Consider the following 16,986-nt stretch of genomic DNA (forward strand, 5'->3'; position numbering starts at 1 on the left):
TGATGTTTTCAACAGCCTCTTTGGGGCGTCCACTGCGTGCATCATCCTCGGTGCTCATTTCGTCTCCTTTAAACCACTTTTCAACGGTTGATTTTCCTGGTGCAAAGTTCGAATCATGTTTATCAAGCCAAGCCTTGGCTTCAGTAGTATTTCTTCTTGACAAAAAGTAATGCTTTATTAACACACGATATTCTTTTTCCATTTTTTCAAACTAACAAAAGTTGTTTCACTGAAAATGCTATAACTCAAAAACTAATAGTACGAAACCTGTCAAATTTATACACATGTTTTTTTAAGGTGCGGGCTAACTGAGAATCATATAGATTTAATAATAGTAGCGCTATTTATGTGTCAGCCTACGAACTTTTCAACCCACCTGTTATATTAAATAAATAATTCATATCAATATATATCAATACATAAACATTTTTTAAACCCACTTGATATAATGAAAACATGTTGAACATATTTTTTGAAAAATAAATTAAAAAATTACGCTACTCTGCACCACTACCCAAAAAATGGGGATTTTACGTCATTATAAATATCAAAATAAAACATTTCTGAAAAATCGATAGCTGATTCTAAGAAATATTTGACAAATTCAGAAAAAGTATGCTTATCTTGAAACATTGATTTATATATCATTTATTTACATTAAAAGCTTCGAAGCAAGATACGACAACTTCATCACTGATTATTTTTTTATGGATATCGTTTGTTAATCACCGTGACTAATCGAAGCTATGACTAATTGATGACCCATTAAATCAGTCATTTCATTGAATAAACTAGTATAAAACTACAGAAATTAATATAATAGGATGTCATGTTTAAAATAAAATAATGAGTGAAAATTATATGCAATATTAATTATTTATTTTTTAAGCTATTGATTAGTTTGTATTCTGTGGTAAAAAATTAATGAGATTCATAATTATAATGCAATTGAATATTCTCAAATTAAAACTATAGAGTATTGAATTTAAATTGTATAGTTATTGATTTATACTTTGTAATAATTTATTTAATGTTTGTGTGTTCCAGTGGATTTAGTTATCATCTGTATTTAATGTCAGTTTATAGAAATATAGCATTGGTGTTAAACTGTGTACTGTTATCTTGAATAGTTTATCTCAATAATTCGGTATAACTGGTGAGATTGTGATTGAAACATTAATGAGGTGACTAAGCTGGCGTGTTCGCGCATAAATTACACGTCGGCATCGATAACCAGTGAACCCAAACTCCCGTAAACAAACGTTAACTCCAAAGTTGATGCGGCGCCGCCCGATCGCTCGAGGGTGAGGAGTGAGTGAGACGAGAGGAGTGGGGGAATGGCGAGGCCGGAGGAGGATGAGGAGGAGGAGGGCGGTGTGTTTCACCATGACGCCGTCAGAACCACAGTTTCACCATGCGACGGAACAAAGAGATTCTCCATCACCAGCATAAACTCCCCCCAATATAATGAGAACCGTCGCCGCACCCCACTCCAAAACAACTGCGGCGTTATACCGTATCCCCTCCACTCTCAGTTGTCGAAGAGCCGCACAACTTGCAGCGTCAGACGGAGAGCGATTCCACTGCTGATTATTACCAGAATAAATAAACAATACGAAATCGATTGGATTTGAAAGTCGCGTGTCGCGCCAAATTTTCGCATGTGTGTCTGACAGTGACGAGTGACAAGCTCAGAATTAACAATGCTTGTGAGTATTTAAATCGGTGTTTTGAGAAGTTATGAATCTTGCGCAATGTGGTTATAGTGTGATGTGACAGTTTGCATTTGATTTGTTGTTTTGAAGTTATGCAGCCCAAGCAACAAGTTTTTATTTTGTTGATGAATGCAATGGCCTAGCTTAGATTAGCTTTCCTTTAGGGACTGATTGCGGCTACACGACACGATTGAATGTTTATATATTGTTGTAGGCAAAAAATGAGTACGGACTCGAGCACTGGACAGTTTTCACCACACAACGAGGATAATACAGGTAAGCGTGCGAATTAGAGAACGAATGTGATGTTCGCAACATCTCCATCGGTAATGTTGTGCATCGGTAATATTTAACCTACCATTAACAAAAACTCAATTGACGATTGGTAATTGAGTATCACGTGTGCGAATTCTCTCTCACATATTCGCATCGTATGAATGTGTGTGCTCGGCTCAGAGCCCGGTTCAATTTTAATTTAATGACTAACTAACTACATTTTAGTTGGTTGAGGTAATGAACTTCGACGACTGCGGCGACACTGGCGGCCTTACTTTATTTTAATAATTAGGATAAATAAGTTTAAGTTTATAAGTGATTCACAATTATATTGTGGACTTTATTTTTATGCCTTTTAAAATTTATTTTTATGTCTATTAAATTTTTATGTTCGATTTAAATCAATATCTTTTTACAGTATATTTTATATGTTTTGTTTTATGACAAAAAGAAATGCGATTTTTTTTAACATACAAGGTGATTCGAATTTAATGTGACTCGAATATTTAGAAAATAAATGTGAATTACAGTCACTGACAAATGAAAAAGTATTAGTTTTAAACTGATTTTATAGTCGGTCTTCACAAATTTAAATAACAAACTTGTGATTTTAGTAAGGAATGATACAATAAAGTAAACCCTTTTGAAAAATGTGTCTTATTCAACAAATACTCTTTTAATTTTCAATAAATATGTATTAATTCATATTTTAATAAAAAATAAAATAAATAAATGTACAGGGTGTCTCAAAATAATTAATTTTGAATGATTTGAGTATTTCAAGACACGTTAGAAAAAACTGTCCAAAGACAAATAATAATAAATGTACAGTGGGTTAAGAGAAGGAAATAATATTTAATCCATAAATGGAACCTACAAAAATTGAAGTTATCTTTTTAATTAGTTTGCAGTGCATATACAGGGTGTTACAAAACATGTGGGCAAACTCCCCGTTTCGTATTACCATAAGAATATCATATAGAAAATTCCTGAAGTACAATTACTTTTTTTTATATGCCTTACTAAATAATTTTGTATATACAGTAGTTGCCATAATTATAGCAACTTATTAAAAATGAGCTGTTCCACTTAAATTGGATACCAGTATCTATAATGTTTATTGTATTATTGTTATGTCTATTATTTCTTATAATTTTTATTTTTTAAAAAATATTATTTTTCAGTGGACAAAATTATAGCTACTTTTTTCTGTATGTTTTTTTATTGCTTTCTATGAATTTAAATCGATTATTTACTGGCGGTCTTTTGCTTATTATACACTCATCACAAAAAGTATCGCATAATTTTTAAAATAGGAAAACAGATTAAAATTTAATCGTAATTCTTAATAAAATCTATATTTGTGTATGATTTTCTTTAGATGAATAGAAACCGCCATTTTAAATTCTGGCGTATAAAGAAAATAAAGAAAAACAAAAAATATTGTGAAAAATTTTATTTTAAAATTGTTTGTGTACAGTACATTTGATTTATTTGGTAATATATTATACATCTGAACAAGCAGCCCAAACCGGGGCCCTAATTGAAGATGGCAGATCGTAGCCATTTGTAGAAGATTTGATGTTAATCAATCAACCAGTCCAGTGTTTCAGGGGTTGTAAAACGATTTAAAGAAACAGGAGAGTACACTAGAAGTTCAATTCCCGGTCGTTCAAAGTACTATGCCTGTAAATGATCTTTTCGTCTGCGGCATCTTACAGCTCGGCAACTGCAAAAAGATATGCCCAGGGTCCGTAATGTTCAAATATCCGTTAAAACCGTTAGGAAAAGGGTAAGAGAGTCAAACCCAGAATGCCTGTTACTGCACCGTTGTTAACCAGGGAACACAATAAAGTTTGCAAGAGTGAGTCCAGATTTTCACTTTTCGGATCTAACAGACGGATTCTAGTGTTCTATTAGAGGAACCCGAAATTGTGAAGGTGGCTCTAGTTTGATGTTTAGAAGCGCATAATGAGTAAATAGTGACGTGGATCTCTGACGGTATATAAAAGAGATTCTTGAAGAAAATGTAGTACCGTTTGTCTCTGTTATAGGCGATAATTTTGTTCTTATGCACAACACTCGCCCGTACGTTGCCAAAATTCTTGTTTTAGATTGGCCAGCAAATCGGGCAGATCTAAGTCCAATCGAGTATCTACGGAGACGAATAAGAATCCGTAATATCGCTCCAGACAGTCTTGATAAGCTGGGAGACGTTTTAAATGAAGAATCGGAAATTTTGGATATGGATCTTATAAGGGGACTCCACATAGAATTAGTTAAAAATAAATTATGTGATACTTTTTGTAACGAGTATAATTATTGGTCGAAGTGAAACTGTAAAAAAAAAATATAATTCAGTGTTACCAAGACCGACAGAACTAAGAAGAGATGGTTAAGAGTCTACGACTAAATAAGTTAATCGTTTCTCCTATTATTAAAAAAACTGGCCAAGTGGTAGCCAGGAAAAAATTTGTGCGAGTTCGAAAAACTTGAAAGTAAATCGATAACTGGATAATTCGAATGTAAAAAAACAATCCAATCTTATCGTCAACCGAAATTAAAGCCAACTTGTAGGAAATGGGATTTGCTGAAATTAGTTCAAGGACTGTGAGAAGATGGTTAGTGGATAGGGGTTCGTTTGATCCCAGACCTACAAATAAAACCCTAATTTCTACTATACGTTCTCCGAACCACAGAACAATGGGGACGAGTAATTTTAAGTGATAAGTTTATATTTAATTAATAAAAAGTGATGATTCTGCTTGTGTTAAACTGCACAAAAAGTTCTGAGTAACGTGTCAAAGGTCGTTCGAAGACCACCGCCAGTCTGTCCGGAGGCCTGCCTGTTTCCAGTGAACGAACAGATAATACATTTACTTGTAACGGAACGAGACTTAAGATTCCGGAACTAAACTTTGGAAACGGAGTCCGAAATCAGAACCTGTAACTCAGATCCGAAACCAAACCTTAAAACCCTTTACAGGGAACAAGGACCTAACCAGTCGTGTGTGACTTAAATCCCGCGAAGCACCTAACGTGTGACACAACACTTCCTTCGGCACTCTGAGATAGCTTGGATGAATCCCGATTGACATTGAATAATGTTCAAAGACAACTCTTCACAGTCAGTCACCTCTCCCACGACAGGGTAGATAGCAAAATAATCGATAAAATTGCTATCCTTCTAAGCCCATCAACAAAGCAAAAATTAAACAACAAGATTTATTCATTAAAAATTCCTTTCAGAATTATTTAAGATTTATGTCCACCTCCAAATATATTAATATGCTGAATTCCAGCTCAGTTCATCATACAATGATCAAAATCTTTCTTGATTTTAATATTGCTCCATCAGAGTTATCTATTGTCAATACAGCCGAGAATTCTCGTAATGCCTGTTTTAACAATACGATTAATAAAAAGTTCAATTGCATCGCGTGCAAAGAGAGAATTGACAATTGTCAAACGCAAATAGCGAACCAAAGAATCCAAATGTGTGTAAAGGATTTTAAACATACCTATCTTGTATTCAATTTATTAAAAAATATTATTTTATACCAAGCGCCTTAAAAGTTTTTCAATAAAATGCGATTTTTAGCCAGATGCTTTAGGGGAGCTTTTTAAGAAAAAAATTATAAGAACCTTTGACGCCATATTGATGAATATCTATACGAATCAACTCATATTTTGAGATACTCTGTATAATTTATATGTAAATCGCAAGCATTCGCTTCAATTGCGGTTAAAAATTAGATGTACCTGTGGAGTAAAATTAGCATTCTAGCATTTCCAGGGAAAGTAAATCGAATCCTTTTATCTTTTACGCAATATGCTGACTACGTAAACCGATCGTCAGGAGTTGACTAAACCTGTAATCCTAGAAGCATTATATTATTATCACAATCCACTGAGGACCGCAACAAAGAGATATTTTTGCACATTTCTGTCATTGGAGAGAGTTAAGAGATTGCTTAAATTAACTTAACAGGAAGTTGATATAAAAGAAACGGAAACACAAATAAAGAAAAAGAGAAGCAAAGCTCAAGAAATAAGGTTCAAAACGAATGAGTTTATTTATAATTATACTACAAGGCTAATCACTACCTGGGTTAAACTATTTTTGCTTGTATTTTATTCATTGTTTATTAAATTCATTTGATGAATAATTTTTACATAAGAACTTGAATAATTAAGAAAATGAAATAACACAGACAAATAGTGATATATCCATGATTAACATTCTTAACAGTTTTAATTTTGGAAACATAAGTCAGTGTAATTTAGGTTAGGGAGTTCTAGTATTTTTCTTAATAAAACATGTTTTATTTATTTTTTTTTCTGGGTGGTTTATTATATGAATTGTGATGGAATACAAATATTCTACATCCATATTTATATAATTAAAACCTATACCTGTTTAATCTTCTTTAGGCTAATATCTTCTGCCTTATCCGGCTTGATTGATGAGCTTTTGTGAGTAAAGTTGTTCTAAAAACGTGGCATACCCAATCAGACAAACGTTTTTTGTTATGTATGTACTTTGAAAGAAAACAGAAAATCTATTTATGTCTTTGTGAAAAGGGTTATATTCTAATCTGATTCAGCAATAAGACCTGTACCGCATTTTGAAGAAACTCTTATTCCATCCATCAGCACTGCCAGAAATGATACAGAAACATCAACCTAATGGAAAAAACAACAGTGACGTTGGAGTATAATTAACAACTTCGTAATGTTTTTAATAAACAAGAACTGAATCTTTCAAAGAGACTTGAGATTACTTGCATTCAAATTAAAAGACTGTACTTTATACAAGAGATAATAGAAACACTTTTTATTTTAGTCTTTCAACTCGTAGTGGGAGCCAATAAACATATTAAATATATATTCATGTTAAAAGTACAAAGTAAGTACAAATGTATAGTAAGATAAATGTAGCCTTTCTCAAAGACCAGATCTGATAGACAATGTCTATTTTGAATTTTCAGTGAATTTTACAAACAACGTTTGAATTATCACAGTGAATATTTTCAGATATATTGGAGCAAGGCGATTACGCGCCTTTACGATGCTGGGACTGTAATATCACCTTCACAGCCAAAGAATATCTATACAAACACTTAATATTTCACATCAAACAGCCGTGCGTCGTGGTAGATAAGCTGCAGCTGCCACCGTTAAAGGTCACGCTCAGAACTCGAGGCCCGAACAGCTTCGAGATCGTGAGCAGCCCGTCACAGTCAGTGACATCGCCCCTGAACGCCGACAACGCCGATCGGCAGTCGGAATCAACGTACCCGAAGTCCGCGACCCCAACTGTCAAGCTGGCCGAAGGTTAGTCACATTTTCGAAAAACCAAACTCGTTTCAGCATATACACGTGATTCTTTTTAATTTCAGGCGGCGCAACTGCGGAACCGCAGCAAAGGGTCAAGGCAGAGCGGAACGAAGAAGAGGAGGAAAACGGGACCGCGGCCGGCGGCGGCAGTGAGAACGTCACCATCGAGGAACTTGAACGGAGCGTCAGTTTCTCGCCGAATTTAGCTGGCGGCGTTGTGTCGCCCGCTCCCAGCAGTCCCGCCTCAAACGCTGGCACGAGGACGCCGAACGGCAGCGAGAAAGGTTTGTAATCTTCTCTGATCATCTTAGTTAAAGCATTTCAATGGGTTTAGATCAAAGTTACTTTATAATTTAATTAATATGTATTATCGAAGCTACTATGCAAGTTTTCTTTATAATAAAGAAATACTTTAAAAATATTTTTTTATGATTTACTAATATGTATACAGGGTGTGTCATAACTTATCCGAATTCTATTAACCAGCTTGTGCACTAATAAGTCGATTTCTTAAAAAATTCTAATAAAATTTCAACAGAAAACGAGATAAAAAGTGCTGAAGTTTGTAACAAACCTTACTCTACAAAAGTTGTTCAAAGTTTCCTCCATTGACCTACAAGTAGACAAGTGGATCCGTCTTATCCAATTTCATCGCACTAGTTTCAACGTTCCTCCTTGCTACTGCTCCCGGACGCAGATTATTGGCAGCCGTTGTCATCCGTTCACGCATTTCACGGATATTTTGTACTTCCGTACGGTATACTTGAAACAAAAAAAAAAAAAATAAACAGATAATAATTGTTTGGGTTAGAATAATTGAGAATATTAAATAAACACTGCATAAAAAAGGACAAAAACAAGGTTTGTTACAAACTTTAACATTTTTTATCTAGTTTTCTGATATTGTATTTAATCTAATTACTTCGGATTGAACTTTAGATAAATAGAATTTTTTTTTGTATTATTATTATGATAAATAAATTTATTTTTTTCATTTTTGGGTCATTCATATATATAACGGAATATTTGTCTTTTCTGATTTATGTCCTGACTTGAAACTAGTGTCCGGAGTGAACGGCAAGCTCGATTGAACTGATTATTTGTTAGAAAGGTGATAAAATTGCGCGACCAACGGTACCCAATCCGCTTAAATCGGATGAAATACAGCTGAATTACAGCTGATGAATTTTCAACTGTCAAGTAGTTTCAGACGATTTTCAACCATTTTCAATGACTTCCACGCCAGTTTCATATTTTTAATCGATGGTTTATTCAGTTGCAATATTTTAAGCCCTAACAAGATTTAATAAAAAAATAAAATGTTAGATAGATATATAAAAGGCTAAATTTTCTACCTAATTAGTATTAATTAATATTAATTCATCATTATTAACAGTAAATATTAATCCATCATGTTATATATACTCAGTGACAAAGAAATTGCAACATCAAGAAGGGGATGTTCAAATTTAATATTCTTTTGGTAAAACATTGGTGTTATGGCAAGGAGTAGACGATTAAAATTTGGAAACAAAGTATCAAAAATTTTAGATTTTTTTAAATTTTAGTTAAATTTGTTTGTCTATCGAGGTTATCTAAACACTACCCAATACGTCTTGGCATTGATTCAATGAGATGGTCTATTTCCTCTTGGCATATAGTATCCCAAGCTACCTGTAATTCATGTCTTACAACCTCCAAACTCCGTGGGGGCTGATGTAAATTTCCTAGCTTTCTACTTATCATATCCTAAAGATGTTCCATGGGTGAAAGGTCGGAGATCTGGCTAGCCGTGGCATCAGAGTTTAAACTAACGTTGACAACTTGTGGCAGGATCCCCGGGACCGATTAAGGTTGGGAAGAACATACGGCAAACCTACTTCCCAATGATAATGTTACGCCGTCATGTTACCTCTAATAAATACTAAAGGTGACTTCCATGAGCAATAGCATCCCATACCATAACGCCCATTGTTCGGTGTACATGTCGTTTAACATCAAACTGAGGTTAATGTGTTTCTCCCCGTCCACCCAAGCGGAGTCGGGATTCATCAGAGAAGACGACTGGATGCCATTCCACATACCAATGTTGCCGTTCTCTACACCACTGAAGTCGTTGTCTTCGATGCTCAGCGGTCAGAGATGGTACAAGATGGGGCCCATAATGGTGCAGTTTAAATGACCTCAAAAATCCACCTCCTTTAGGCCAATAATTCGTCGTCTTTCAAATTCACTTAGCTGGCTACGTACTATTAACGTTACTAAATATCAGTTTAATTTAAAAAAAAAAATGAAAAATAACGAATAACAAAATTTATTTAAATTTTGGTAAAAAATAAGTTTACATGAGAAAACCAATGCCAAACATTCACTCCTTTCTATAACAATAATATGTTTTACCAAAACAATGTTAAATTTGAACACCTCCTTCTTGGTGTTGCAATTTCTTTGTCAGCGAGTATATGTGAAAAATTAGGAATTTTCTACATATTCATTTAGTAACAGTTGCTTCATGTCAGCTAATCTATTAGAATTTGTTCAATAAGAGAGCATTAAGATCTAATTACATTTAACTGTTTAAACCCGATACAGATAACATCGAGAGCAATAGCAGCTGCAGTACCACGAGTTCAAACACGGCAGCGGACGCGACCAGCGCCACCACGCCTGAGTATGGCGGTATACCGGGCGCCCAGCCCACACCTCCGCCTGAACCTTCACCCGATTATCCCAAGATCCGTATCAAGACCACCGGATTACTCAAGGAACCACTGACAATTACCGAAATCACAGATGAAAATCCAACCGGCGATCCCAATATGGGTATGGTTACAATAAATATTTTATTGCGCTAAGAACATGCACAGATATGTAGATATTTAGTCCATTAGGTGGCCATTAATTTACCAAAAGATCCATTGTTAGTTAATATAATATTTATTGAATGTAGTACCCACTCGCTGTTTTGGTATATAAATTTCGTTCTCTCTTTTGAATAATTTATTAATTAAACTATTAGTATGTTTTGGTTAACATTGTTTATACGAATGGAATTAAATAATAATAAACAAATGAAAATATTGGCATGTTTCAAAGAAGCCGACTGATAAACATTTCGTGACACTTTGATGGGTCCAATAAAATTGAATCTCGGCGGAAGATCGGGGAGACTAGTGCCGAGATCGTTTTAATTACTTACTTACTAATTATAGTTTTATTCAATCTCCTTTTATTTTTACATTTTTAAAAAATAGATTCTGATTAAGTAAATGTTTTTGCTTAATTAAATAATTTGTAAAGATAAGCCATCTTAAAAAAGTCAGTTCCTTGTATTGAACATATTTTTATCAGAATCTGTTTTCTCACATGCGAATAATTAATATGCATAGTTTCTAAACATAAAAACTGCGGATCTCGTATGTTATACCGAACATAACATTGATAATTGAATTAAAAATTCTATAATTTTGCTGACACAAAGAAACTGCGTTCGTTTTTCACAATTAAATTTCAAATAGAAACACGATATTCATAATTATTTAAATATACTACTAGATAAAAGAGTAGAGGTTTTTTAAAGCAATACACTATTTTTTAATATATCCATAAATTGCACAATTGAAATTAACAAATCTATGTATTTCATCGCGTCTGTTGACCATTCACAAAATATGTTATTGTATACGGTACGTCAAAATTTAACGCTTAAAAATTTGAAGTGAAGGTGGTCATTTTAAATGTTTTAACATTTTTTTCTAATTATATTTAAGATTTCTTATATTTGGAATGGACAAAAACGTCTTTTATTAAAGTAAATAATTGGATTTTATTTTCTCCATAATATATAAATATTTATTTTTCCACTATTGTACTAACTTAGTTTTTATGTATTTTAAAACTACAACTTAACCTCAAAAATACTAATAAATAAACTTGTAGTTGTTTTTGTAAACAACATAATGAAAATGGTTACTGCTCACTAATTTAATTAATTAGATTTTCGGTAAATTCTTTATTTTTTTGTGTAATGAATTTTTATTTATTTTATGTTTTAAATGTCAACTAACATGTTTATATTCTTTAAATGTTTAATTTAACTATTTATTTTTACATCCAAAACTTAATAATAGTTTTTAATATAAGTAAATTATTGCTAAAAATGGAAACTTCAATGAAATTGCAAAACAATAATGTCATAACAATTTGGTTTAAATACTTTTAATCATTTTTATTTTAGTTTAGAGTTATAAACTATAAGTTTTAAATAATTTCAGCTCCAAACAACTCGAATAACACCATGTGGTCAACACCGTCACTGGAAGATCCTTTGAAACTGCCAGAAAGTGACGATAACAATATTCTGGCCCTTTTCAACAACAATGACAAGGCGAAAGACTATGGATTTTGTTCCACCGACAGCGAATACATATCTCTGGATAGATTGGGAGAAGGAAACAGAGGAGCAATGGTAAATTTAATCGACATCATTTAATAATTTGACTAACGTTAATTTATCATCAGCAAGTATACAATCCACAGAACACCGTGGTGACTTCGAGTCAGAACCCGTTGGATTCCATAACGGGCTTGCCAATGCAGGCATTAGCGCAACAAGTCTCGAGGCTACAATCCACCAACCGCGAGGGAAATGCTCTTCATCAGCAAAACGTTTTGATCAACATCCAACAGTTCCCTTCAGCGCCCCAGCCGTCATATCAACCGCCGCCAATGTACCCCCACCATCCGCAAGCTCCAATGTACCCGCCATATCAGTATCAGTGAGTATTTTAAGTTAACTGCTGTGCTAAGTGATCTTTTATCGGAATACATAAAAAAACTTTGTATATTCTTTTTGAGCATCGCTCTCCTACTTGTAAAGTAGGTGTTATAGTGAACTGAAACTCACGGTAAATTTAAACAATCACCAAAAAAAGTTGTGGGTGCGTGAGTGGATCTTATCTCAGGTCTCGATTACGATTGCATCCATATACATAAATAAAACTTTGTATATTCTTTTTGAACGTTACTGAACATCGCTCTTCTACTTATAAAATGTTAATTTGAATTGCACTTTCAAATCTTTAATTTTAAGTTCGTATTGGCCAGCTTGATGATAGATATCATTTAAATTCACCATGTCAATTTCAATAACAAAGTAGGTGTTACTATAAACAAACTGAAACTCACCGATTGTTTCAACGTAAATTTAAACTATCAAAAAAGTTGTGGGTGCGTGAGTTGATAAATCAATTACGATTGTATCCGGTACATTAACATGGTTCCAAGTGGTGTTAACTTATCCGTATGGTATATATTGTCTAAATATTTCTAAGAAACATTGTTTACTATTATTAACAGTTCATATTTATTTATATTATTTTAGGCCTCCAAGTCCAATGTATTATCCCCCCGGTTACCCACCGCAACCCCACATGCCTCCACCAATGCAACCTCAAATGGGTCAAATGCAGCCGCCCGGTAACCACCAACCTGCAATGGGCCAACCGATGGTACAATCCGGTCCACCACCTGGTCACCAGACTGGAACGATGGGACAGCCACCCAATCCCATGGTCTCGCAAGGTCAAAACATGAATAACATGCAGCAAACACAACAACCGCCAGCCTACAGGCCTCAAATGCAGCCTAGACAAGCAGCACCTCGACAACCAGTAAGTACAAAGTCTTTTCACAATAACACAAACAATTAGGTTAGGTTAGGTAACGACTAATCTTGCAATAGACATTTATCGTATATGCAAGAGAGAGATGGACATATAAGTGAAATCGGGCGGTAAATATCGTCGGTTGGAGCCGGTAACAGCTGCGAGGTTAAGTGCGATACTTGTGGCTGTTATAAACACAAATAATATGTGGGTTATTTTAGGTGTAACTGACAATTTATGAAGGATACATTATTACTATTATTATTACTACAAGGTAATATGATCCCAGGCTGGTAAATGAGACTAAAACGAATTAATTGTTGTATTGAAGACTCCCAACATAACTGGGTTATACTTACGTTTTCCCAGAATTTGTTTCACAACATTTGAAAATACCGTTAATATGTAATCTAATCTATTATATGTGATAAGTGAAAAATATACACTTCTATTTCATTTTTTATTATTTCACATTTTTTAAGTAATTTGAAAAAATAAGGTTTATTAAATAATAAGTAAGTAAACATTAATAGTATTAACCATTCATATCCAAAATTGTGTGGAAAAGTCTCCAGGTATAAAACAGACTTCTTATCAAGACAATTTTGCACCTCTGTAAGTAATTTCTTAAACAATTTTAAATACGGATGAAGCGAACTGAATTGATCAATTATTTTTAAACACTTTTTTCTGTGATATGTTTATATAATAAAAAAATGCCATTCTTTGTAAATACAGCAGTATATTCGTTATAGTCGAGTTGACAGTCCGTTTGGCTTTATTGTTTAGCAAAATATGATGTTTTACGAACACAGTTCAGACAGTTTTTCTGAACCATTTGTTGGTGGTTCCAGCGACGAATACGTATTAAGTTCCCAAGATCACAGCAGCGATTACACGTTTGTGTCTGAGAAATGCAGGAAGAAAAAGAAAAAACCGGTAAATGTTGCTTGAAACCAAATTGGTCGTCCCGATTCAACGGATGTTCGAAACGTTGTCCTTCATACAAGTAAATTTTTCAGGCGCCGAACCCCAGGATGCCCATGCAGCCCCGACAGCCTGGTTTACCTCGTGGATCAGGACCAACTCGCGCTCGTGTGCCGTGGATGCGACCAAGGGGCGCCGCTGTACAGACACGTAATCCGCGACCTCGCGTCCCGGGTCCGCAAAACGGACAGCAAGTGCGTCCAGCAGTGGCGACCATGAAACGACCTGACGCAGGGGGTCCCGCCCCGCAGCTTCAACCTAAAAAGAAGCGTGTCGACCTTTTGACTCCCGACAAGGATGATGAGGACTGTCAAGTCATTTGCATGCAGCCGAAAAATACCGATGGGGGATTGCCACAGATTGAGAATATTCAGGTAACATTTATTTTATTTTATTAGTTACTATTTACTAATTTACAAACAATTGAGATATTGAAACATTTTACTTAATATCTTTTGTATAATAAAAAATATAAAAAGGTTGATATCATCATAAGTTTTTATCGATATCAGCAGTATTTAGACTTTGATGTTTCACATATTTCTTTCTTCTCACTGAAACTGAATTTATTCAATAAAATTATATAAATCCTACTAAAAATAAATTCTAACTATTAAGAGTATTGTTAAATACATTTGAATGTGCTGCTTTTTTGGCCAAAGTAATATCTACAATGTTTAGTATGGAATAATGAAATATCTTACAAAATGTTTGATTTTAAATTTTGTGCTACTTTTCTTACTACCACTGTTGATATTTTGTGCCTTCCTTCAAAATCTGTTAAATTATTTAAGTTTTAAAATATCAATATTTTTACAAAAAATTGAGATATTAAAACATTTTACTTAATATCTTTTGTATAATAAAAAAATAAAAAAGGTTGATGTCACAGTGACATGTTACTTGAAACGTTTTGGAAAAGAAGTCTGAATTGATTTAATAAATTTTCAAATACTGTGGTGACCAGAGTCTGGTCACGAATAACACACTTTTGAAAATATATATTTATTGAATAATTTATACATAACCCAACAAAATTGGTAATATTTTGTTGGGTATCCTTTGTTCGTTATAACCAACCTGTAAACGGTGAAGCAAATATTTCATGACATATTAATTCATCTAAATTTGATGTTTTTTCAATTGTATCTAGATCTGGACATTACGCTGGCCAAACGAGACACATTTTTATCTTTTAACCAACTTTAAATGCTGCTTTTTTGTCCAAAGTAATATCTCGAACGGTTATAAGCAAAAAAAAAAATGGAATAATGAAATATCTTACAAAATGTTTGATTTTAAATAGTGTGCTACTTTTTTCACTACCACTGTTGGTATTTTGTGCCTTTCTTCAAAATCTTTTAAATTATTAAATGTACAACGAACACCAAGTGCACAGTATATAATATAAAATCTCTCGATTGTTGCAGGGGGGTAAACCTGACTCATCTGAAGGCAACATAATGCACCTGTCCGATTCAATCACGCTGTCGGTTCGTAATCCTCCACCCAAACCAGCGGAACAAGCGAAGAAGTCGGACGCTTCAGCCGTGGCAAATATACTGGCGACACGTGGCATCACTGTTACGGCCACGGCAAAGCCCAAGGAAAAAGAACCCTCCAAACCAGTCAGTGCAGCTATTCCTTCGTCATTGAATCTCAACGGAGCCGTCAGCATATTACCGGCGGCCAAAACAAACGGAAATGCCAAGGTGCGTAAATCCAAATTGTTTTCCATAACGTATACTTAACATTCCTGATTTGATGCAGGTTCAAGAGGCACTGCCCTTGGTTGATCTCACAGACGACACTGCCGTATCGTCGAACCCTCCAAAACCGAATAACGCAAGTCAAAAGCAACGAGGCGGTCTGCCGTACCGCTGCGACTTGTGTCCCGCACAATATCCAAACGCCGTAGGTCTCAACAAGCATAGGCAGAGCTACCACAAAACCAGTGCGGGCATCTGTGATCTCGCTATACCCCTAATCAATTTAAAACAGCCCGGAATATTCCAAAAGCTGGCCGGTATCGGCATCAACAATTACATCGCCGTGTCCGGCCCCAACGGCGAAAATTTATCACTGCCGCTCATAAACACCAGGAATCCCGGCAACATGGCGGCATTAGGTTCGACACAGATGGTCACCCTGGGACCGATCAGGGCCATTCCGAAGACACAAAATACCGCAGCTCAACAAAACACCAATCAGGCGCCTCAACGACAAAACATTCAAAAAACTTAAATCATTTTAAGATATGTTTAATAGAATTTTCGGTGAATTTAGTTACATTTACAATTTAGTTACAATTTTTAAGTTAATAAACCACAAGAAAAGTATTGTTAATTTTTAGAATTTTTCTTTTTTTATATTTTTATAGCTGTTATAAATTTTGTTTGAGTTTATGCCGAACAACTTATAGACTGATTACTTGATGTGCAATTATTTACAAGCGTTTTAGCTTGTCTTGTATAATTTGTTAATAAGTTTACATACAATGTTTACAATTTGCCAAATTTTTAGACTTTGGTGATTGTATTGACATTTTTAATTTAATGGACATCATCCATTGAATGTACAATGTTTGTGATAATAAATATTATTTTACATTAAAAGTGTTTTTGTTAATTCTACTTACATTTTTTATAAAATTCAAAGTAATTAATTATAGTGTTACTCAACTGGAAATATTCACATATATCACCTGGCAGATGTACTATATCACTTTTTATAGACAAAAAAATTACGAAAGTTACCATCTTTCATAAAAAATTGCATATTAGGGTAGACAGGTAGGAATTAAAAGTGGCATTCATTAAATTTATGATATGTATCAACTAAACCTTAGAATGAGGTACCTTTATTCCCAAGATTGATAGTGTTAAAACATCTTCAGTATAACTGTTACTAGTGAAACCGAGAACTAATGCGTTACTAATTCCATGATGTAACCAATCACAAAATTTTGGTGGAATATTTTTATGGAATTTGGTGGGCATTTA

The 16,986-nt window shown here is 34.2% G+C and overlaps 1 protein-coding gene across 1 annotated transcript; it reads left to right on the forward strand.

Annotated features, from left to right (window-relative positions):
- The first annotated feature begins 1,554 nt into the window (after positions 1–1,554).
- On the forward strand, positions 1,555–16,599 carry LOC109596011 (bromodomain-containing protein 4). The gene is made up of 11 exons (XM_020011466.2): positions 1,555–1,709; positions 1,930–1,991; positions 7,029–7,328; positions 7,394–7,615; positions 9,924–10,154; positions 11,606–11,799; positions 11,853–12,109; positions 12,715–13,003; positions 14,020–14,358; positions 15,415–15,696; positions 15,755–16,599. The coding sequence occupies exons 2-11, from the start codon at positions 1,937–1,939 to the stop codon at positions 16,226–16,228; spliced, it is 2,643 nt and encodes an 880-aa protein (XP_019867025.1). The 5' UTR covers positions 1,555–1,709; positions 1,930–1,936; the 3' UTR covers positions 16,229–16,599.
- The last annotated feature ends 387 nt before the right edge of the window (positions 16,600–16,986 follow it).

This window comes from Aethina tumida, chromosome 1, assembly GCF_024364675.1.
Source record: "Aethina tumida isolate Nest 87 chromosome 1, icAetTumi1.1, whole genome shotgun sequence".
Classification (NCBI taxonomy): domain Eukaryota; kingdom Metazoa; phylum Arthropoda; class Insecta; order Coleoptera; family Nitidulidae; genus Aethina; species Aethina tumida.